The 24,126-nt window shown below is 48.2% G+C and overlaps 1 protein-coding gene across 50 annotated transcripts in view; it reads left to right on the top strand.

The window, feature by feature from the left end:
* Positions 1-24,126, top strand: part of Pcbp3 (poly(rC) binding protein 3) — a 263,941-nt gene that overhangs the window by 206,362 nt on the left and 33,453 nt on the right. For all 50 annotated transcript variants that reach the window (XR_015644623.1, XR_015644631.1, XR_015644634.1 and 47 more), the window contains 4 exon segments: positions 18,127-18,281; positions 19,457-19,480; positions 20,304-20,336; positions 21,071-21,187. Coding sequence is in view for 25 of the 50 variants with exons in the window: in XM_087597160.1 (XP_087453286.1) it covers positions 18,127-18,281; positions 19,457-19,480; positions 20,304-20,336; positions 21,071-21,187 (329 nt within the window). In the remaining 25 variants the exon portion in view is untranslated.

Consider the following 24,126-nt stretch of genomic DNA (forward strand, 5'->3'; position numbering starts at 1 on the left):
TACAAGCCAGGTCTTTTCTCTTATTAAACCATATTGCGCAGAGATATCAATGTCCAGAATGTTTGTCACATTATAGTTTATTAAAAATAAATAGAGGCTGGAGAGGTGGCTCAGTGGTTAGAGCACTGGCTGCTCTAGAAGAGGTTCTGAGTTCAATTCCCAGCAACCACATGGTGGCTCACAACCATCTGTAATAGTTGCCCTCTTCTGGTGTGTCTGAAGACAGTAGCAGTGTACTCACATACATAAAATAAATCTTTAAAGAAAAAAAAAGCAAAATAAATAAATGTAAGGAAGACCTTTAATTCTTACAGTCAGGACATGTGAAACTTGGGTGAAGTGAGTTCGGCCCCGTGGAGACTCAGCCTCCAGGCCACAGTGGCTTTTTTCTCTGGCCCAGACAAGAGACTGCCAACACCATCAGTAGGAGACATGGCAACCTTGTGCTGGTGGTCATGCTGTGGCGTTCTGTCTCTCAATAAGATCTGTGACAACTGAGACACATACCTGTTACATAGCAGCATGGGTGAGTCTCAGTGTCAAAAAGGTCAGACCTGGAGGGGACAGGGAATCCTGCAGAATACTCCAGTGCTACCTGAGAGCCATCGGTGGCTGCCTGGCAGTGGTTTGGATGTGACTGTTCTAGGTTACAAATTAGGTTGGTATGGTAAGTGCTGGGTGACATTTGAGCTATCCTGCTTCGTATTTGTGTCATGATTGTATCTGCACCTAAAGTGTAAGTCCCAGGCATGTATATAGTGTTGCACTTACACAAGCCAGGCCTAGGCAAAGCCCAGCAACTGAGATGTATGGTGTGTGGCGAGCTGGAGTATCTTCCAGAGTAGTTCAGCTGACATTTCTGTAGGCTTTAAAGAAGACTCTAATATGACAGCCACATATTACGCTCTGCACAACTAGAATAGTGTGTTTGGGCTTCAGTCACTGCTGTTGGCCCATCCCAGGAGCCCAGCAATGGCCTCCCAGGTGTACAGCAGCAACACCCCAAGGTTCCCAATATCCCTGCACTGATTGGGCATCGTTTCTGACTGGTCCTTGGGGCTGCGTCCCGTGAACAATCCCTTCAGCCTATGGCATTAGGAAGAGAGGACAGGCCAGGAAGTAAACCAGAGTTGATTCCAGAGCTCCCTGCCTCATTGCTTCTAGTAGGGACCATATTGGGGTCTCCTTTCGATCTTGCTCGGTAACACGATGGTTTAGCGGCCTCCAGAACCCAGCTCCTTCTGATGGAATCCAGTAGTTTTAACTTTAAGAACTTAGGTACCCAGCGTGGGGCTTCGAACCTTATTTTTGCTTATGCAGTTTTTAAGTCTACATTTATATTTTGGCCGGTGAATACAGAATTGAATTTTCATCTCCGCATCTATTTCCTTGTCTGTCACATACACTGACATTAAAAAAAAAAAAAAAAAGCCAAGCCAAATGCATCCGAAATAAATTAAAACGGTAGTAGTGAGTGAGGCTTTGGGGATTAGGCCATGAGCGGATTGAAGCCAGAGCACCTCTGGGGCACTGCTGTCCCGGGGATTAAATCTAATCCTGAGCTGCATGCGGGAAGCAGGGCAGCTCAGGGCTGTCACGAGGCCTGGAGGCTGAATCCTTGAGCTGCCTTTGCACAGTTCCCTACTGAGTCAGCCCAGCCTGGACACTGCCAGAGCCCAGCAGATGCCCTGAGGCACATGGACAGGTGAAACTGTTGTCCGTGCACGCGCATGCAGGTCCTTGGCAACCATGAGACTGGTGCGGGACTCTGTGAGTGGGAGGTAGGGTTGTAGGGACTCTCATGACTGTAAGCTCTGGCTCCAGGCACCAAGCCTCTGCCTGTGGATTTCAGCCCTCGTGGGCTTGGCTCGTATCCGCTTTCCCCTGGGTTCAGGGAGCCGGTTTCCAGAGCAGTGCTGCCGAGAGGCCAGCCGTTGGCTCGCTGGGGCTTAGAGCCTTAGTTTGATCCTGTAAAGCCTTCAGTCACACTCCAAGCTTCAGTTTTCTCTTTAGTTTTTTTTTTTTTGTTGTTTTGTTTTTTGTTTGGTTTTTTTTGTACTCGTTTTGTTGTTTCAGATTTGTCTGAATTTCCTTTTATACTTTATCTCTCCGATGTGTTTATCTTGCGTTTTTCCTTTACTTTGCATTATTGTTTCTGTCCTCTTGTTTCTGTGCGCTTTACAGTTTACTCCTCCTCGTCGTTTGTTTATAATCTTACTTTCACTTCAGCCTTTCATCCTTCTCCTTTTTTTTTTTAAAAAAAAGATTTCATTTGGAAGATTCTTAATGGTCTCACTTATGTTTTCTGATTTATAATATCGGAAGTACTATGCATTTGGCAGGACAACAGTGAGATACGATTGCCCAGACCTTGTGACACAAAGCGATGACCTATCTAGCTAATTTGCTTGTTTTTCCCTATGGGGTTAATCATGATCAATGATTTTTGTCTGTGTTGATGAACGAGGGTTTTTAAATCATTAATGGTTGTAGCCCCGAGGCCTTATCTCTGAGCACCCACCTAGGAAAACTAGGAGCTGTGTTCTTCCCCTGCCCCACTTTGACCTCCATGGAGATCTTTGTGATATTGGTGCCTGCTGTTCACGCTGCCCGCAGCCTCAGGAGAGCCGGCCTTCCAGAAGCCCTGGCCTACAGCGTTAATTCCCTTCCTCATGGGGTTGATAGCCCTGTGCCAGCCACTGTCAGGTGGGTCACCAGACTGCCTGCCACGGACAAGCTTCCTTTGCCCTTGTCCTCACCCATGCATTAAACAGGCAGTGATCTATCTGTCAGCTTCTTTTCCCACTGTGCTCTCCCATGAGACTGACTGAGCTATGTCTTAGGACAGAAGAGTCGGCCTCTTGGCACCTACGGTTCTCTACACTTTCTTTGAAGAAGCTTTCTAGGCAGGGTTCAGGAAAGTCTGCATTGCATGGTGCAGAGGCGGGCAGGACATTCCCGTCCCTGGACTTGGTACTTTGTCACATGTGCCCTGCCCTGTCATGCCTCCTGTATACAGAAGCTGCTCAACTAAGAGGAAGACCCCTTTCTTAGTAGAGCCAGCAGCGGGCCACCACAAGGCAGAATGATTAGTTCTCTGTTCTTGCTGGGCCACTTGGGCACAGAATGTGCCATGGTCAAAAAGGCTGCTCCCGACTTCCCTCCAGTAGCTATAGGGGCAGCAGATATATACAGGGTTAGGTTTCAGTGTGCATGTCTAGGATTTAACAAAGGAAAGAGGCTCATTCTTCCATGTGTTCCCCTGTAGTTTCCTTCAGGAAGGGCAGCCATACTTCCTGCCTCAGGGGTAGCATTGCATTGGGAAATGGGAGGGATGCAGAGGCCATCTTGGACACAATGGTAGGTGAGCACACAGCGCTGGGCACAACGAACATTTGTTTCATCAGGCAGCAGCGAGACTGCCTAGCATCTTCACGTCACCTCCGATGTCTCCTTGCCCAAATTAGCACATTGCTCGGGTCTTAAAGGAGTCAGTGAGGCAGTGATAAGGGTGGGGTTCTCATCCTCTGTAGCCCAGTTCAGAGACCCCCACAAGCTGCAGTGGACTCTTCCCATAGCTCTCCCTTCCATGACTGGTTAGCATTTGTTTTTCCTTAAAGATCTCATTTCCTGCTTCTCAGGCAGGCAGCATCTTCTCCTTCATTAGATACATTTTAAAAAGCTTCCTTGATTCCTACACTCTTACTACCTGTGGTCCTTTGTTTTGATAATAGACAGAATTTGGAGTTCTTGGCGTTCACCACCCACCACCAGTAAAATAATGACACGGACACAGATTTAAAGCCAGGCACGTGGTGCAGGCCATTTGTGCATTAGTGAAATATCTCCATCCAACTTAGACCTGCTTCGGGTTGTGCCCTCCAGTTTGATCTGGTCAGCGATACTGTGACTTATATCAGTAATTTTCCATTATCTGTGTGAGCTCCACTGTCTGCCGGATGAGTGTCCTGTCAATACCCACATCCTTTCTTCTGTGTGTGTCACTTTCCTAGCCTCCCCGGCTGCATTCCTCACCCAGGTGTGGTGGGGACAGTGCCCAGCACTGGGCAAACATCTGTCAGGGTTCGACAATGCACACTAAAGTTTATGTGGCTACTAGGTTTCTTCTGTATTGGTCACGTGAGCAGGAAACCTGATCCTCTATTGCTGGTCCACCCCAAGAATAAACTTCACAAAGGCATCGTGTAGCATTAGCTTACATGTTGCCATTTAGTTTAAATTATTAGTTATCACTTCTGTCTAGGCCTGTGGGTCGAGACCCCTTTGGAGTTGAATGACCCTTTCACTGGGGTCACAGAAGGCCATCAAAACTCAGATATTTATGACTCCTAGCAGTAGCAAAATTAGTTATGAAGTAGTAATGAAAATAATTGTATGGTTGGGGGGTTACCACAACATGAGGAACTGTATTAAAGGGTCACACATTAGGGAGGTTGATAACCACTGGGCTCGGCAGAATCTGGAATTGGCTCTTGGTTGACACACACGGTCCATTCCATTGTTTCTCCAGTGTCTTTCCCAAGGGAACACATACTGGAGCGCAGTAAGGAAGGAATGAGCATCCTAGCTGCACCGCTGCTCTCCAGGTCTTCCTGCTACGATTTTAGTTTACTGATTTATTTATGGATGACCTGTATGCTGGTGCTCATATGCTGTAGCACACATGTGGAGTCCCTGTTCTCTCTTCGTGTCATGTGGGTCCCCAGGAGATGAGGGCAACATGGCCTTAAACCTGCTAAGCCATTTCCTAGTTCGTCTGATAAGATTTTCTTTTAGTATAATCATCCTGGTCGTCACAGGCTGACATACATGGTCACTTTACACTGTGCTTCCTCTTAAATGTTGAGGCTGACCGACTTTTGAGAAACAGCCATCTTTCAACATCCCCTGGGGTGTTGGTCCCAGCTCTACCCCACAACTCCTCACACATGTCCCAGAGTCCCCCAGATGCTTAAGTCAGATGGCATGGTTTTTGATGGGAACTTTCACACATCTTTCTATGCGCTTTAAATGGTATCTAGGTAACCTAGAACACCTAAAGCAATATAAATGCTCTGTACATGGCTGTCATACTGGGTTATTGAAGAAATACTATTAAGAAAAAAAAGTTTTGTCCACTATTCAGTATACATAGTCTTTTTTAAAAAATATGTTTTATCTGTTGGTTGGTTGAATCTGGAAGCCACAGACACAGAGGGCCAACTACAGTAGTCACACAGCCTCTTCATGATGTGCGTGTTCAAGGCTCTTGTCCCTTCTCATGCACAGCATGGAGATGTTCCTTGCTTTGGTAGCCTTGGTAGTGAAGGAAGGCACATGCTGCAAACGGCTGCCTGTGGGCTGCTTTCCTCCCTGCTAACAGTGTCTGTGGACAGAGAATCTTCATTCCAATGTGGTCCCTCGTCTCAGTCTTTTTAGGTCTAAGGCAGTGGTCCTCAACATTCCTAATACCATAACCCTTTAATACAGTTCCTTGTGTCACAGAGAACCCCAGCCATAAAAGTATTTTGTCGTTATTTTATAGCTGTAATTTTGCCACTATTATGAATTGTAATATAAATATCTGTGTTTTCTGATGGTCATACATAACTCCTGGGAATGGATCATTCAACCATGATCAAAAGAGTTGTGACCCTACAGGTTGTGAACCATTTGTCTAAGGAGTCTTTTTCCTTACTTTATACAAATATCTTGTGCTACCCAAGGCTTCTAGTTGATGTTTTCTGTTGGAACCACTGGCGCTGGTCCCAGAGTAGACTCTATACGGCTCAGGCCTCATCTTCCTACTTACCTGTTCAGTTGGCTGAGCGTGACATCCTGAGAGTCCATCCCCTGCTTGCCAGATGTTTAGCCCTGAGAGTCCATCCCCTGCTTGCCAGGTTTCTATCTCTTACATCCTCCCTCTCTTCATCTCTCCTCACACCTCATATGGACGTACAGCTGTGGCCTTCATGTGTGGAATCCTGAACAGGAAGTCTTGCCAGCTTCTCTTTCCCAGCATCTGTTCCAGATGCTGTCCCAGACAGTGAGCTGCCGGTCAGGTCTAGAGTCACGGGGTTCATGCTGTTTTCTTGTTACTCCTCTTGACCCCATGAATTTTTAAAATGTGAAATGAATTTGCCTATAGAATCTACTCTATAGATGAGTTTGGAAGATTAATGTCCTCAGCTCTAATTATATGAGTTTCTTGGATCCTCTTGGGTCTGTTTTTTTACGTAGAAATTACGCACATCATTTTTCTAGGGTTATTCCCCAACTCTGAACATTTTTTAAATTCTTCCAAATGGTATCTTTTTTAAAATTTAAATTTTAACCCCAGGTTGTATAAACCTATGCTATCTTAAGTCACTGATAAAATCCCTTATGACTGTCGTCTGAGGGTCATTTGGGCCTTCCTGTGCTCACCTATCCTCTCTTGCAGTTTCCTGCTATTTCCATAGTGGAAAGGAGCATTCGTAAGTATCCTGGAGGGCTCCTCACATATCATATATCTGGACGTGCAGTCCTCAAACAGGAAGTCATTAGGAAGCTGAAAGTGCACTCAGAGGGAGTTCTTGGACCACTTGAATCCAAGGAAGAGAGCGCTGCCACTTCCAAAGTAGCCATTACACAAGCAAGTTACCAACTTAGTTCTTTTCTTTCCCAAAGGAAGACATTTAGTCCCTTAACTAGAACTTGCAACCTGGTTTGGAGGTGTCTCAGGATTCCATGTGGAGAACTACGGCTAACCTTAGCTGGTCCCGGGCTCTGATTGGCTGGTCTCCCTGCTTTGCAGACCCTGGTCCATTTCAGTGCTCTCTGAAATCATCAGCTATGTCCTTAGGCCATTGTATGTTCCAGGTTGAAGTACTGAGCCTCACAGGAACCTGCAGATCAGATTAGAAGACGTGAGGTCTTTGCTGGTGGGTGGTCCCCATGGGCTTCGGCCACTTCACTTTTCACAGACATCATCTAGCAATGGTTAAACTGGTCCTTTGCCATTCAAGATGCTTGTCCTGGATGATCTTCCAGGACCAGTCCTGGCTAAGGGATGTTCCACCCCATCCTCTCCTTCATTTCTCAGGGATCCTGGAGCTGTAGGAAATTCTTTCTACTTTCTGTAGAGTGTGGACTTTGACCTTTTCTTCTAGAGCTTTGGCTTATAGGAAGCATATAGGTTATAGACTTGACATGACAGTGGTCCAGTGTTGACTTTGAACCATGATTGGTTTAAGCTGCCCTAGCCCCAAGTCTGATTTCTCCACCAAACTGTGCCCCACTTTTAATTAGGGCTGTATCCACCTACCCTTCATGCCTGATCCCCGGTGAGAACAGCAGAGAGATGAGTGATATGGAATGTTCCAGAATCTCTTAGTTATGGGCCTATGGGGGCCCTGATGTCATTGGGCTCCTGCTATAACCAGAGGGTCTGTGAGAGACGAAGAGCATTCAGAGAAGCGGCTACATGGGGGGCAGGACACAAGTGGTGGACAGAGCTTTGCCACGCCCTGAGTGGGAGATACAGCTCTGTGTGTCTGTGATGTCTGAGGATTCAACTGGGCTCTTACACTTAGCTTGTCTTCACATTAAAGACAAGTTTTCTTTTGTTGTTTGTGGGTTTTTTTTATTTTTTATTGGATATTTTCTTTATCTTCATTTCAAATATTAGCCCCCTTCCCAGTTTCCCCTCCGGAAAACCCCTATTCCATCCCTCCTCCCCCTGCTTCTATGAGGGTGCTTCTCCACCCACCCACCTACTCCTTTTCACCTCCCCGCCCTGGCATTCCCCTACACTGGGGCATCGAGCCTTCCCAGGATCAAGAGCCTCTCCTCCCATTGATGTCCGACATGGCCATCCTCTGCTACATATGCAGCTGGAGCCATGGGTCGCTCCATGTGTACTCTTTGGTTGGTGGTTTACGAGGGCATTTGAGAGAGATGTGTGTGCTGATGTGGGTTGCATTTCGGGCACTTTTTTTTTTTTAATTACAGTAGGTCTTAGAACTGTCAGCAGCACTCTGTAAAACCTGGCCCATTCAGGCTCCAGACCAGGCCCATGAATATCCCCGGAGCAAGACAGAAGGAGTTCACTGCTCCTAGCCCTGTCACCTTTTGTCCTGACACCTGAGTGACAACCGAACAGGCTACTGAGGATGTTCTCTGAGATCAAGGTTGTGTAAGTCCCCAGCATCTTTCTAATGCTAACCGTGACTGGCAAGAGCATTAAACTGCAGAAATCTCCCTCAGCCTGGATGGCCTCAAGGACCTACATACATCATGAGTCTCTCAAGGAGAATGAAGCAGCTAATCAGCTTTGTCGGCGTCTGCTGCCATGGCCTCATGCCGCGTGATGTGGGCAGTGAGCTGTTAAACAGAATAAATCAAATCTGTTTGCTTTTCCCCATCCCGCATCCTCCTAGACAGCTGAGGCCCTGGGTGCATCCTGGAGAGAGCACAGATAATGAGAACAGGTTAGAGCCACTGGCCTTGACCGGCACTCGCCATGGTTGCATGGCCACAGATGTGAGGCTGGAGGTGCTCCGCATCACCGTCTTGGTGAGAGCTCTTATAATGAGGGACTCGGGGAAGTTGCACCCACCATGGACGTGATTGCTGGTACAAGATCCAGGATGCCTGTTATCTGTTTATGCATTTCCCCCAAAGTCTGCTTCCCTTCTAAGAAAAATCTTGCCATCGGGACGTTTACAGTGTTTAGGTCTTGTTCTTCCAGTCTGAAGCACAGGTTCATTTTTGAGCTGTATGAAAATCGTGCATAATCGGCCAACTGATGGTGAAGAGTCTGGCCTGGAATTTGCCTGCTGCCTGTCGTCCTAGCACCTCCTCGCTCCATGTAAAGCAGAGGTGAGCTGTTGAGCAAGGATGGGAGGTGTGTCTACACGAGGACAGGAGATATATACACACACATGCACCAAGTGCACATGGCTGCTGTCACTGAACAGTCACCCATCTGTAAAGTCACCCAGCTGTACAGTCATCCAGATGTACAGCCACCCAGCAGTACAACCAACCATCAGTACAGTCACCCAGCAGAATAGGTGCCCAGCAGTACAGTCGCCCAGCAGTACAGTCGCCCAGCTGTACAGTCACCCAGCTGTACAGTCACCCAGCTGAACAGTCACCCAGCTGAACAGTCACCCAGCTGTACAGTCACCCAGCTGTACAGTCCCCTAGCTGTACAGCCAACCAGCTGTACAGTCGCCCAGCTGTACAGTCGCCCAGCAGTACAGTCGCCCAGCAGTACAGTCGCCCAGCAGTACAGTCGCCCAGCTGTACAGTCATCCAGCTGTACAGTCACCCAGCTGTACAGTCACTCAGCTGTACAGTCACCCAGCTGTACAGTCACCCAGCTGTACAGTCACCCAGCTGTACAGCCGCCCAGCACTTCCTGCTACACCTGCATCTCCTTCACTAGCATTTGCTGGCTTGAATGCTATTTGAAAGAATTATGAGGCAATGTGGTTTTTCAGAATTTTGCTATAGTATTCTGGTTATAAACCGATTTTTGCCCTTTTAGTCAGTATACAAATTAAAGGAAGGTTTGGGCTCTAGTCAAAATGTAGCATAAGCTACTTTTTCCTTCCTGACCCCCTGTGCCTTCTGGGAAGAATGTGTAGAGCAGCTTCTGAAGAACTGTGATGGCAATGAAACTAGAACGTGGCCACTGGGTGCCAGCGTGTTCGGAGGCAGCTCTGCCCAAAGGTACTCATTAAAGCTCTTGGATCAGAGCAGCAGTGAGGGAGCCCCACTAGGACACAGTGGAGAGACGCCACTGTTTGTTTTCCTTTCCTTTTTAAAAAAAAAAAAATCTACATAGGTTGTCCAAGGCAGTGATGTCTGATAGGTCTAAACATAGGAAGGCAAGAGAAAGTACCAGGCCCAGGGTATGAGGACTTCAAGTCACTCCTCTCTGTCCTCTCTGTCTCTATCAGCTCACCCTGGCCCTGGAGGCACATTCAGTGGCCAACAAGATCGGACTCTGGCTGTGTACTGAGGTATTGGGCTCTCCCAGAGAATGGACTTAAGAAAGTGATTTCTTACTTAATGTCGTGTGCACCTCCCAGAATGAGGCTCTGTATGCATGGATCTGATGACACGCAGCACAGCAAAAACTTTGACAAAAATAACCACGAGGAGTGGCCCTCCCCCTCCCTCTCCCATGATATTCTGTTGTGCTGTGTGTGGTGGACACTTGACAGCACATGTCGGCACAACAGAATGTCACTGCACTGACACTGGGACTACAGCACACAGGAGGCCCTGGGCCTGGTCACTTCCCCCTAAGATTTATACAACATTTATTGTCATATGATGGTGTTTGGAGGGTCCATAGGCAACATTAAAAAAACCAAAAACGAACGATCTCAACCTGTGGAGGGAGAAATGATTGGCAGATGCCGGCCAAGGATGACCTCATGACAGATTGACCAGAGACTTCAGGACGAGGAGCCAGAACTCACCTTTTTGAAACAAACATAAAGGCAAAAACAGACGGGAGAAGCGGACCAGAGTCTGAGGCCATGGACAATCCAAAGGATGTGGATAGCTTGCTGTCGGGTGGGTTACTCACTTAGTAGCCTGTAGTCTGTGTAATATGCTAATACTTTAAGGCCTCCTAATTTTATGTAAACAGAATCATATGAAATTTGCTTTCTAGCCAGAATGGAATTAAAATGTATGTCAGCATCCAGATACTTGAAAAATCAAAGCACGTACCTCTACGTAACGTAATGGTCGAAGAAGTATCAAAGGAAGTTGATAGTTTGGACAATAAAAATATGTATTAAAGTACTTTTCAAGAGTATAGATCAGTAAATCCAGCCTCTAGAAAGAGTAAGAGATGCTTCATTGGAAAAGAGGAGAGGTCAGACAGCCCTGAGTCTCCAGCTGTGGAAATTTAAACCCAGAGCAACCATGCGGAAGGAAGGAAATAATAAACTAGAGCAAGAAGCCAATGAAGTCAGGGGCAAAACCAAGGTGTTCCCTTTGGAGCGGCTTAAAAAAGAGAGAAAGCAGTCTGTGTTCGAGAGCTTGACAGATTCCCGTAGGGTTTTATTTTCGGGTTAGTTCATGACAGTTCTCTGGTCCTGTTTCCTAGCCTTGGGAAGACCTCCTCCCTTCCTCAGCATGTCTTCCCCTCTTTCTGAAAATGGTGGCTTAAGTTGAGAGATCGGTCACTTGGAGTCATGGGGCAGGTTCCCGGATGTTCTGCCAAGACTTGCCTGGGCCTCTGGTGGGAGCGTGGCTGGGACATCAGGGTTCCGATTCCACGTGCTTTGTCCTGCTGTGGTTGAGACCGTCTCCCACAGAACCACAACTCTTCAAGTCTCTGCTTCCTCACTGAACCCTGACCCCAGCGGGACCTCAGAGAGCAGATGAAGCAATGAATGTGTAAACGCCCTAGGGAGCCATGGAGACCTATCTGTGATAATCGGATCACTACCTCATGGGTACCAAAACCAGTGTCCAGTTCCTTCTATAAAATGGTGCAGTATCACATATACCGTATCATATCCTTCATCTATTTTTCCTTGGGTAACTCACAGTACATGGTACAGTGCGAATGTTACATAGTTTTCCTGACATAACATTTGGAGAGAATGACAAAAAAATATCTGTATGTGTTGAAGATGGGCAAAACTGGATGCAGGAATGGTCCAGCCGTGGGCTAGAGAGCCTGAGACTCTCTGAGCAGCAAAGCCCCGCAGGATGTGGACACAGTGAGCCGCTAGGCATGTTCCTTGGGGAACCCTTGGGGAACTTTCTAGAATGAGAGGTTTCAAATAGCAGTTGGTTAAATGCAAGGATGTGGGCATGGGGAGCCATATATAGGTTGCATATGAGTCTCAAGAGCTGAAATCATTAAGTTCTGATTTCAGAGTGTTGTAGGAAGCTACAGAAATTAAATTGGGTATTCATGGTATTCATGTATCCCCTGTTTCTTAAATGTGCTCTGAGTTCCTTGGGCCAGGAGTAGGATTTGGTGGTGAATGAAGGTGACTGTTGGGGCTGGGTGTGGTTTCGGTGATTCTTTCAAAGGCCTGGATGTTGTTGGAAACTTGTCAGTGGCGCTATGTTGAGATGATGGGGTCTGTAGTAGGCGGGGCTTAGCGTAAGGCAGTTGGGCTATGGGGTACCACCACTAGCAGGGACTGATGCCTGCCCTCCAGAGTTAAGTTGTGAAGGGGGCCACCCCATGTTCCTAGCTGACTTTGCACGAGGCCATTTCCCCCTTCTGCCATATTTTGAGGCAGCCAGAGGCCCTCACCAGGATACCAACTTTTTGCATTGCACTTCCAAGCCATCTGCATCAGGAGCCAATTAAGCCTCTTTTGCTTTATAGAGTACCAGTTCAGGATTGTGTTACCGCAACACAGACCAGACTAACACAGAGAACATGAGCTCTCTGCCTACACAGTGGGGAAGGGCAGGCAGTAGGGCTAACACCGTAGGCTCTGGTGATGGTGACAGGCGTGGGTAAAATGGGGGTGCTGAGAGTACCCCTCTGCAGCCATCCCTGAGACATACAAAGAGAACCCAGTCGTCCCCAAAGAAGCCAGCAAGCTGGGCCAGAGAGTGGGGGGCAGTGGACTGATGGTCAGCTCTAGGCTGAGTTGCATGGAGGTGGGAAGATACAAGAGGGTTCCAGGAAGAGGGTGGTGTGGCCTTTCCTTGGGGACCAAGGGTACCAAGCTTTACAGGTGTCCCACCTTGTGTTTCAAGGCAAGAGTAGTGGGGACTCGGGAGTGTCTGGACCTGTTCACAAAAGGATGAAGTTTGGCCTTTGGTAGTTGTCCGTGAGGATGTTTCCTATATCTGCGTATGACACTTTCATAAAACACCTTCCATGGGCTCAGAAATGCGCTAAAGGCTTCTTGTCTTACCTGGGTGCCACCTTGAGTTTCTTCCTTCTGTTAAGCTGGTGGGGTTTGCTGGTTGATTTCCAGATCCTGTTATTACTGGAAGGCTGGGTACTATGCAAACTGTTTTCATATGTTGCCAAGTCCTGTTTGTCCATGTTCTGTGTGTATCAAATGACGCAGTCAAGCAAATTAATGTAGCCATTGCCTCACAGACTCATCATTTTTGTGGCGAGCTCATTCACTATAAGCCAGTGATTTTTCAAGAGTATAAAATTGTGAACTCTGGTGGCCATGGCATAAGATACACGATTGGCACAGCATTTCTCCTCTCTAACTGAAATTTTACTCCGTTTAGCGAGAATTTCCCAGTCCCCTACTCCACTCTTCTATTCTCTGCTTCTCTGAGTTCAACTTTGATCTCACATTGAAGCGACTATGTGCAGTTGATTTCGCTTTACACGGTGCCATGCAGGGCCATCCATGTCGGCCTGGATGACATGATTTTTTATGGCAGATTAGCATTCTATTGTGTAGATGTACAGTCCTTTTCTTGTTAAGCATGAATTGTTGGACACTTAGATCAATTCCATGTCTTGTGTTGGGAATAGTTCTACAGTGCATATGCCTTTGACATATTAATTCATCCCCTTTAGATCTGGGTCCAAGAGTGGGATTTCCAAGAATTTCCTATTGTTCTTCATCATGGGAGCGCTAATTACAGTTCTGCCCGTTGTGTACAGAGCGCCCTTTCTTCCTTGTTAACAGCATTGAGTCTCTTGATGACCGCACCCAGGATGCAGCTCGGGGTGGATCTCACTGTGGTTTGCTTTTGCAGGTCCCTGCCTCTCATTTTCCTTCTGTTGAGAAATGTCTGCTGACGCTCCTGCTGTCCTGTCCTTGCCTGTCTCCTTATAAGACGTCCTGTCAATTTTAGCTATCAGCCTGCGTCGGAGGTTGCCTTATGGATACTCCCTTCCGTCTGGGAATTGTTTCCCGTGCTGGGCAGAAGCTTTTCTCTTTGATTGAATCCTGTTTTCTGTTTTTACTTTTGTTTCCTATGCTTTGGGGAATTTCTTTTTTTAAAAAAAAAAATCATTGTCGAAACCAATGCTACAGAGTTTTTCCTAGAGGTTTTCTAGTTTCAGATCTTTCACCCATTGTTTTTGCTATGTATGTGTGTATGTATGTATATATATATAACATGTTGTGTGTTATATATATAACATACATATATGTGTATATATGTGTATGTATATGTATTTATGTATGTCTATGTGTATATGTGGATATGTATATATAACATGTTATATATGTATATACACATTACATATATAATGTGTATATAGCATACATATAACACATGTATATATTAACATGCACATATAGCATAATGCACATATACATATATAACCATATACGTATGTGTGTGAATAAATGTATATGTGTATATGTACATATATATACATATACACGATCTCCTCTCCTCTGGTCAGTCTCCTTGTCACCAGCATAGGGGTGGATGCTTTAGTCTTCTGTCTCTTTTAAAATTATACCATTTGCATTTTATTATTGAGCTGTTAAGGATCAAGCCTGTCATTTCATTTTTAGTTTTCCGATTATTTTCTCATTTATGTCACTTTTAGGATTTCCTTCTGCCTTCCTAGGAGTTAAGCTTTTTTAAAAATTCCATTTTGACTTGTTAATAATTTAGAACATCTTTTTATCAGTTTGAAGGGAAGGTAGAAAATTTGCCTTCCTTTTCCCTGCCCCAGGAGATATTATTCATACCAGACAGTTCAGTCAGTTTTACTTTAGCCATTAGAAATAATTTTAGAAGCAAGAGGACAGAGGCCTATGGTTATTTACTCTCACTTAAAAGTGCTCGTTTGAAAATTATGATTATCAGCACATATTAATTATACAAACTAGTGTGGCAGTTCTGTGTGGTGAGTCCATAGTGTGTGTGTGTGTGTGTGTGTGTGTGTGTGTGTGTGTGTGTGTGTGTGTATCCTGTCCATCTCCCCCTCTTCTGACATATATTGCCTTCTGTGTTGGTTAGCCCCTCCTACTTCTTTTGAGGAAACTCCCCGCTCCCACCCCTCCATGTGCTGGTGGAGTGGAGCACAGCTCCAGAGGTTTCTTGGTTTCCCTTCATCCTGGAGTTTTCTCAACTCCCCCAAAGCCTACTTTCCTGGACCCCGCACTTCTTATCTGGCAGCCTTTTCCTTCCTGGCATCTCCATCTCAGCCCTGCCTGGCTCCAGTCCCCATTGGGTAGGCCATGACCTGCCCGTCTCTGCTGTCCCCTGGTCTAGACCCCTGTTCCAGCCTTGATGTTTCCATCTGCCCTGCCCAGTCTTTATAGCTTTTATTAATTTGGCAAGGGTTGTGTTTCTCTGCTGAGCCAATGTCTTCTCATTGGGCAGAACAGATCCCTGGGCTAAAGAGGTGGCTCTTGGGGTAAGAGCACTTGCAGTGCACACATGAAGATCTGAGATTGGAGGCCAGCACCAGCAGAAGCTGGATATGGCCCCATGCTCCCTGTAAACCTAGCCCTGTGGGAGGTGGAGAGAGGTGGATCTCCACCGCTTGCTGGCCACCCAACTAGCTAAAGGACACGAGTTCCCGAGACCCTGCCTCAAGGAAACAAGGTCGAGAGTGATAGAAAGAACAGCCAGTGCCAAGCAACCAGAGCTTCCAGGGACTAAGCCACTACCTAAAGACTATACATGGACTGACCCTGGACTCTGACCTCATAGGTAGCAATGAATATTCTAGTAAGATCACCAGTGGAAGGGGAAGCCCTGGGTCCTGCTAAGACTGAACCCCCAGTGAACGTGATTGTTGGGGGGAGGGCGGCAATGGGGGGAGGATGGGGAGGGGAACACCCATAAAGAAGGGGAAGGGGAGGGATTAGGGGGATGTTTGCCCGGAAACTGGGAAAGGGAATAACACTCGAAATGTAAATAAGAAACACTCAAGTTAATAAAAAAAAAAAAAAAAGAAAGAACAGCCAGTGTCCTCTTCTGAGTCTGTATGCACAGTGCATGCACACATGTCACACAACACCACCACACAAAGAATATTCCCAGTTGTTCATTGGAGCAGTTTTAAGATGGCTGCCATACAGATGTCAGCTAATATTAATGTCTCTGTCAGCTTGGGAATGGCATGTAACCCTTGCCCTTCATCTACTTTGAAATCTCTGTAGGCCTTGGCATGACAGGTAATTCTCTGTTGAAAGCAAAACCTTTAGACATTAAGGGCTAAAGCCCTGGACCTTGTTGAAGACTTTTTCAGATAGTGGGAAGCAAAAGGGTAGAGGTCCGTACTGCTGAGCCAGAACTCTGTCCCTCTCTGACTGTGCAAGGCAACGTAGTCCCTTACTGTTCTCCACAGCCTGCACTGGTACCATGAGCCAGGACTCACTGCCCCTGGGATTAGAGTCTGGTGAGGGCAGGAGGTGCCCAAAGCTTAGCCCTGCTTTGAGGAGAGTTTGGCTGGACTCGGAGATGCTGCTTCGGGGTGTAGGCACATTTACTGCCTCCCACAGATACTTCGACTGAGAGCAGACCTCTGGCTTATCTGTCCCCGTCAGCAGCTCTAGATTGATGCTTGATGCTTTTCCATCTCCAAGTCTGAGAGACTCAATCTCACCTGTTCTACAGGACAGCCCCCTCACTCCCAATCTACAGAGAGCGTTTGTGCCACCCCCTTTGTGTGTGCCTCTGTGGGTATGTCTGTGTCTGTGTCTGTCTTGTCCTCTGATGCAGAAAGGCACTGGCCCAAGTGACTGATCACTCCTGACAGCCTGGAGCCGAAAGCACCACGGGCAGGCGCTGACCTACTTTCTCCTTCCTGGGCTGGAAACATTTATGTAACAGACAGCCACAGGGCCTTCCTGTCCCCATGATGAGTAGGAGATGCCCCAGACCAGCCACAGTGTGATCCAGTTTATGGCCCCTTGCAAATCAACCGGAGCAGAAACAGCTTCCTGTAAAGAGGACTTGGCTTGGTTTATCCAGGGCGTCTGCATAGATGCGTGTTCTTTGCTGTCGCTTGAGTCTCCCGAGTCAGATGCTTGTTTCCTGCTGAGGTCGTTCTTGATGAGCTCAAGCTGGGGTCCGGCAGTCCTTGGGGCCTATGCAAATGCCGTGCTCAGCAGAATTTCCCATCTGCCTCTGAGTTTCGTACAAAGCAGCGAGCAGCCACACGACATCAACTTCCAGAGAGCTGAGCTCCTGCATTCTTGATCTTTCTGGTCTTCGCATGCTTGCCAGCGCCAGCATATCTCCTGAGAATGGACCTCTGTATCTCTTGCTTTGAGAAACCCTACTGAAGCCACTCCAACCTCCCCACCTCTATCCAGTCCCCCAGCCCCCACCGCTGTCGTCTAGACCACCCTAGTGTGTGTGCGAGCCTGACTGGCGTTGCTGATATTCCTGATGGAAATGAGCCATGCTCTTGCTTGCTTGCTCCCTCCTAAGGTACAGCCCAGAGCCTGTGGAGAACTCCATAAGGAGAGCTGCTCGCCAGGAAGCCCTGATTCTGGGCCACCTACGTTGGTACAAAGTCTTTATGTCACTTTCCACAAGCTCTCTCCTCTAGCTGTAATCTCCGCCTGCAGATAATAAATTGACGTCCTAATTTAGCCCCATAAAACTAACCATGGCGGGTGTGGACAGAATAGAGCACGGTGCAGGAAGACCATCTTGGCTTTAGTGGGAGAACTGCAGCCAGAGACTGAAGTTACGTTAGGGAAGGCTGCCAACAACTGGGCATAAAAGGACGTGGGTATAGGGGCCTTTCTAGATAGCTGACGGCAAAGACGGGCCCTCAAGGGGGCAGGCCATGCTAACCTAGAGTCTGCTCTCTGCTGGGACAGAAGAAACACTAGAAGAAAAGGAGGCTCACCAGGCTAGGTAGCCCAGTACTGGCTTCCCCTAGAGCTTCTTGAGATGTATCCTTTATGAGGAACTAAATTGTGTGGGTTTTTTGTTTGTTTGTTTTGTTTGTTTTGCACAAGTTTATTGGGGTTGGAGATTTACTACAATGGAGGAAACTGAGTCTAAAGGGCTTAAGTGGTGTGCCTAGGGTCACATGGTTAGGACCCAACTCTGCACCTCTTCCATGGTGGTGGCCAGCATACCCACTCACCTGGAAGCCGAGTCCCAGGAGGCCAGAACATGGTTCTAGGTCCAAAGAAGAGTACCCATGGTCACAACTGTGCCTTCTTCTTGTCCCAGGTGACGCCATCTGGGCCCCATCCATCCTTCCTCACAGTACCCTCAGCACCTTAAGCCACCACCCTGAGCTACATTTTGGAGGGAAGATGGAATCTAAGGTCTCGGAAGGTGGCCTGAACGTAACCCTGACCATCCGCCTCCTGATGCATGGAAAGGTGAGGTGGGGTGAGGTGGGGCAGAAAGCGGGGCACCCAGGATCTGCTCCGTGCTTCTCCTTATGCTCCCCAATCTCAAACCCACAAAGCTGTTGCACGTACAGTCCAAGTGACACTTTCCTTAGAGCTGCTCAAGGCTGGTTGACCCTGTCCTTTAATACCCCCGTGCCTGTCTGCTACAGGTGGCTGCTGTCCTGATAGCAGGACTCACACCTCCCCACCTGGTGCCCTGCCCTCTCTTCTACACTGACAGATCTCAGCATTTGTGCAATCTTCCTGCCAGGGCTAGCCAACAGAACAAGAGTTCTGAAATATCCAGCTTCCTGGAAAGCATGTCCCCTCGCACCGAGGCACTCCTTTTCTGTGGTGGAAAGTGTCCTTCTCGTACCCTGTCCCCACATGGGATTCTCTACCGACCAGCCCCCCCGTTCCTATGACGGGAGGGCTACACAGGACCACTCCCTCCTCCTGTTTCCTGAGCCCATGCCTTGTCCTCCATGTGGAACAGCAGCAGCTCTGGCTCTCCCAGGGCTTGCTTGGCTTGTTCACAGTGAGAAAAGCAGGCCAGACTTTGAAAGAGGTTATTTCCCATGGCAGTAAGTCAGGTGGCCCTGCCCCAATCAACAGAACGTGGTGGGAGCTTCCTGGGGCTGTCCTGTGGGCTGGGACAGGCTGGGGCCACCAATGCAGGTGATCATATACCGTACAGGCATTGACATCCAAATGCAGAATGGTGGTGGCCATGCCAGGGGCTTCTCCAAGTGTCCCACCTCATAAATCAAGGTGACAGTGCTGTGTAGGCAGGGGCACAGTCTCGGGTGACTCTCCCTCTCTCCTCGTTTATCTAGAAAGCGTCTGACTCTCTGTGCCTTGCTCCCAAGCAGTTGGTTGATCGAGCTCAGCTCCATCTCTGGTCACCCTGGTCACCTGGTCACCCTGGCATAGAGGAGCTGAACAGCCCAACACAGACCCTTCTTCTAGACGAAAGTTTCAGCTCTCCGATGGATTCAGTGCTCTGGCTTACACAAGTCCCTGGTTCCATCCCCAACACTGTACAAGCTTTAATTCTCCCTCACACTATATACACCGTTTCAATACACCCAGTGTTTCTTGAAAGCATCGGCCCCAGAGTACCTTGTGACATCATCTTCTGTGATTTTTTTTTTTCCCTACAGGAAGTTGGAAGCATCATCGGGAAGGTAATTATTGAGGGAACTGCGCCTTTCTCGGTTCTCTGTAAGCTGACAGACCAAGACAGCAGTAGCCCCTGGTGCTGACTGACCCCAGTCGTTACACAGGCCCTGACAGGCACTATCCTAGAGGAAGTCAGAATCCCAGGGAGCTCTGCCTTGGTAGCCCTGTTCATGCCTCTTTTTGTTGGCTCTGGGTGAGCCACGAACATTCTTCCTTGGCCCTGGCAGAGCCCCAGCTGGTCACTTTAAGGCTTCCTCTTACCACTGTGGTGTCTGGTACCTCTGGGTTTCAGACCTAGGAAGCATTTGTGCCCTTCTACTCCTCTTTCTGCAATGAAAGCAAAAAGTGCTTCCAGGGGTAGGGGAGTGCAGGGGATCAAAAGCCCACTGTGTGAGAGAAGAGAGGCTGCCCTCCTGGCATTAACTGCTCAGTGTCCCAACTCCTCCTTAACCTTTCTTTGGAAAGGGCTTCTCAGGGGCAACCACTCATGAGCATCCCTGGTTCAAACACCCTAACTCCTGCCAGGCATCACGCCTGCTACTGTATCTGTAGCGCTGTCATAGCAACGGGCCTGAGTCTGATAAAGCTCACCCCATGGCCAGCTCCACCCCTGGGTGACTGTACCGCCCTTGCCATGCCTTAGTTTCTTCATCTGCGATGGCCCTGGATTGTGTGGCCCAGTGAGTAAAGAGACTAGCTAACTCACAGGGACAGGCAAGGACAGGGAGCACCTGATCCCCTTCACTGTGCTAGCAGCCAGCTGTGTTAGGTGCAGGGACCGTCTATGCACCTGGCAGTGACAGACTTCCTTGTGTGTCTCCATTCCAGAAAGGAGAAACAGTAAAGAAGATGCGTGAAGAGGTGAGTGTGCTCTGCCCTAAATACTACCCCATCTCCAGGTCAGCTTGGCCAGGCCCTGGGGGTGGGGGTGGCGCTTCTTGTGGCTCTCATGGGCCTGCCCTTGTATCAGAGACGAGAGGCAAGGAGGGGCAGTCCTCTCTGACATGCTACACATACAGCACAGCTTATAGAGGGCGTAAGCTCTCCTAGGGGCCACTGGGACTCATACTAACTAAAATTCCAGCCAGGTGGTGGTGGGGAATCCCAGCACTCAGGAGGCAGAGGCAGGCAGGTCTCTGAATTTGAGGCCAGCCTGGTCTCCAGAGTGAGTTCTGGGACAGCAAGGGCTACACAGAGAAAACTTATAGCAACAACAACAACAAAACAAAAACAAAAAAAAAAAAAACCCTACTCTGGTAGAGCACGATGGCACATGCCTGTAACCCCAGCACCAAGGAGACAGAGACAGAGGCCAAAGAATGGAAGCCCAGGGCTGTTCTTCACTACACAGGGAGTTTAAGGCCAGCTTGGTCACATGAGACCCTGTCTTAAAAGACAAGAACAATAACCTTAGAATTTCCAATTTCATGGGGATTCCTGGCAAGGATTTTATTGTTTAGAATGAGATTTTGTTTTTCAAGCATGCCTCCGCCCTAGTGTCTGTGCTTAAGGTTGTCTGCAAGCCTAGAGAAGCCAGACCCGCACAGGACAGCTTTCGTCTTCTGCCAGCTACCTCTCTTCTCCTCTCACCTTAGAGTGGCGCCAGGATCAACATCTCAGAGGGAAACTGCCCAGAGAGAATCGTCACCATCACAGGCCCAACGGACGCCATCTTCAAGGCCTTTGCTATGATTGCATACAAGTTTGAGGAGGTAAGGCACAGGTTGCCATCTGCCTGAGGCCCAGTCCCAGCTGCCCCCCGAGCCCGTTCATCCCTTTGTCTTACCTGGTTGAGGCACTGGCTTGCTTTGTGACAAGACTGCCTTAGAGTTCTCATCACCTTCAATACCTCAGGTGTTCACCCTACCTCTGTCCAGCTCATGAGGGCCAGTGCCCTTCCTGCTTCCTAAAGTCCTCCCATGGGCACAGTGGGAAGCCCACCTCCTTATGTTTCCCAGGCATCGTGGGTAGCCTCAGAGCACAGGCCTCCTGCCTCCCAACATAGCTGCTGTTGTGTCTCTTGTCTTCACACCTTCAAGGCCCAGCTGGCACAACTCTGACCTCAGCTACACGCACTGCAGCACAGCCGTACCATGCTCCCCCTCCACCCCAGAGAGTGTCTTAGCTGGAGGCAGAAGTGCATTTTTGTGCGTGTAATATATCCACATACATGTGTGATAGTTCTGTGTGCTCTTGGTGAGCTACTCTTCATGGTTTTCCTATTTCCGCTGAACGTATATTCATACATGGTGATGACCAAGCTGGCATAATTTTTCTGTTATCAATAAGGGTGGTTAAGTCGTCCAATCACGAGGTTGGGTTTGTGGGTATAAGCCAAGATCCCTCTAAATGAGAACGGGAAGGCTGTATATGTGGAGCTCACTATACAGCAGGGGATCAGCTTTTATTACTTTTATTACTGAGGGAGGAGAACATCACATAATGGACAGAGGGAAGTTTTAGGGTTGCCCTATGGGTGGCTGTGGGTGTGAGAACTGGGGATGACTGGCTTCCTCGCAGCCAGTTTCCTACAAGAGTCTGGAGAGCAAGACTTTTGCTTTCTCTGGTGGCCCCTGACTTAGGATTGGGAGCAAGCCTTAGGGAAACTATGGATACCCAAGCTTTGACTGCCCTGGGTCGAAGCCACAGAAACTGCTACAGAGGCACCCATGGCTCGGCCAACACTAGTCTGCGTGCTCAATCCTCATGGGCCGGTGCAAAAGGCTAGCCAATGAGGAAAGGCGTAAGAGCAGATACTCATTCCGCAGGGCTCAGCTGCCTTGGTGTTGCAAGGCCACCTTGACCTTTCTGTTTCTGTGTCATGACTGTCATGTACTGAGTACACGATTGCATAGGACATGTCGGGGACTCGTAGAAAGCACATGGACACTGTGACAGAAGAGGAAGCTGTTCACAATCCCGGAAAGGTGCTTTGAATCCAAGGGCTCTAAAGCCCAAACCAGGCCAGGAGAACCATCTAGGGACTGTGAAGGTCTCTTCTTGAGATAGTGCGTACTTGCTCTTTGAATCCCAACATAGCAGGAAGTAGTCACAGCAGCACAGACCTAGTGTTCAGATGCAATCAGAAGCAGTTAGGGCTCAAGCAGTCTTTTCTCTGGTAAAGGCCATCAAAGAATGCTCTGCCACAGTGGTTCTCTGAGCAGTGGGCTAGTGACTTCCAGGAGAGTGCTGAGTGGTTAGACCAGCCTTGTTTCGAAACATCTTCCATGAGGCTTTGAAGAGCTAGGGGGCCACATCCAGAATAGTCTCGGGTCTTTTCTGCACTGCCTGAGAATATGTCTGAGTCAAATGGGACCAGGTTTGTCCTGGCCCGGAGGCAGTGATGTCTGGCAGAGGCTCCTGGAAGCCAGAAAGGAGTTGTTGCTCAGCAAAGGGTCTGGACGAGGCTCTGTCGTCACGTGAGGCATGATTTGGATTTGCGGTCCCTGCTGCTGCTGTGGGAAAGTTGTGAAGTTTACAATTACTGGGTTGACAACTGTGGTGATTGCCTTCCTAGAAGGAAGATAAGCTAGCCAAGGCATTTGGGGACCGTGTAGAGCCAAGTATCTATGTCACTGATTGACCCACCACTGCTGGACTTCTCTGTGTCTCAGTGGATGGAACCCGACTGACCAGTGTTAGCCTAAGCTCTAGGCATCAGTGGGACTCTGGGAGACGGAGGGTTATGACTACTGTTTCGGGTTATCTAAGCATGGAATTAGAGTAAATATCTTCTGTTCCTGTTTTAATAAATTAAGGAGCGATGAGGGAGGAAGGTGCGTTCTGGATGGCTGACAAGCCAGGACTGTGTAAATGAGGGGAGGAGTGAGAGATACACCGCTCAACTTCCAGTCAGTGTCATAGACCTGAGCAAATCCAAGTGCTTCATTTCGTCTCATAGTTCTAGAGTTTGTAGCCTATGGAGGCGGGGAGGGCAGGTCTGCTGCTTTGAGGCTTCTGGTGGGAGCACAGGGCACAGAAGAATCATCCACCTCATGGCCAGGATTGGCCAGTGCCCTTTAATAGCATACACACCTCAGAAGAGCTAAAATCTCCACAAGGCCCTCCCAGTAGTGTCAGCCGAGGACTAGGCCTTTACCACATGGACATAGGGAAGGTATGGCCAATGACGTTTTACCTTTAGCCCTAAAGGCTTAGATTCATCCTACAATATAAGATGCATTTAGTCCAAACTCCCAAAGCCCGCAAAGTGGTAACCATTGTAACATCTGTCAGAAGCCTGAGTCTCAGAGAGGATAGAGGCAAAGTTCTGTGAACGCTTACAAAAAACACAAGTTACATACTCAAGATACAATGGCATAGTGTAGACATTCCCATTTCAACCACTCTGGAAGGAAGGAAGTGGAGGTGGCGGATATAGGATGGAATTGAGCCAAAACAAACAACCCAGCAGGACAAGCATTGAGTCCTGTAGTTATATGTCTGGTGTCCAGAGCCTACTGTGGCAGGACATGAGTAATAAAAGACTGTAAGGACTTGTGTCCTGGTTGGTGGTGGTCTATGTTAACTTGTCTTAAAGTCATTTGGGAAGTGGGAACCTCAGCTAAGAAAATGCCTCTATCAAATTGACCCATACGCAAGTTTGTGGGGATATTCTGTTGATTTGATTGATGTGGGAGGGCCCATCCCA

The sequence above is a fragment of the Rattus norvegicus genome, chromosome 20 (assembly GCF_021556685.1).
Source record: "Rattus norvegicus strain SHRSP/BbbUtx chromosome 20, alternate assembly SHRSP_T2T, whole genome shotgun sequence".
Classification (NCBI taxonomy): Eukaryota; Metazoa; Chordata; class Mammalia; order Rodentia; family Muridae; genus Rattus; species Rattus norvegicus.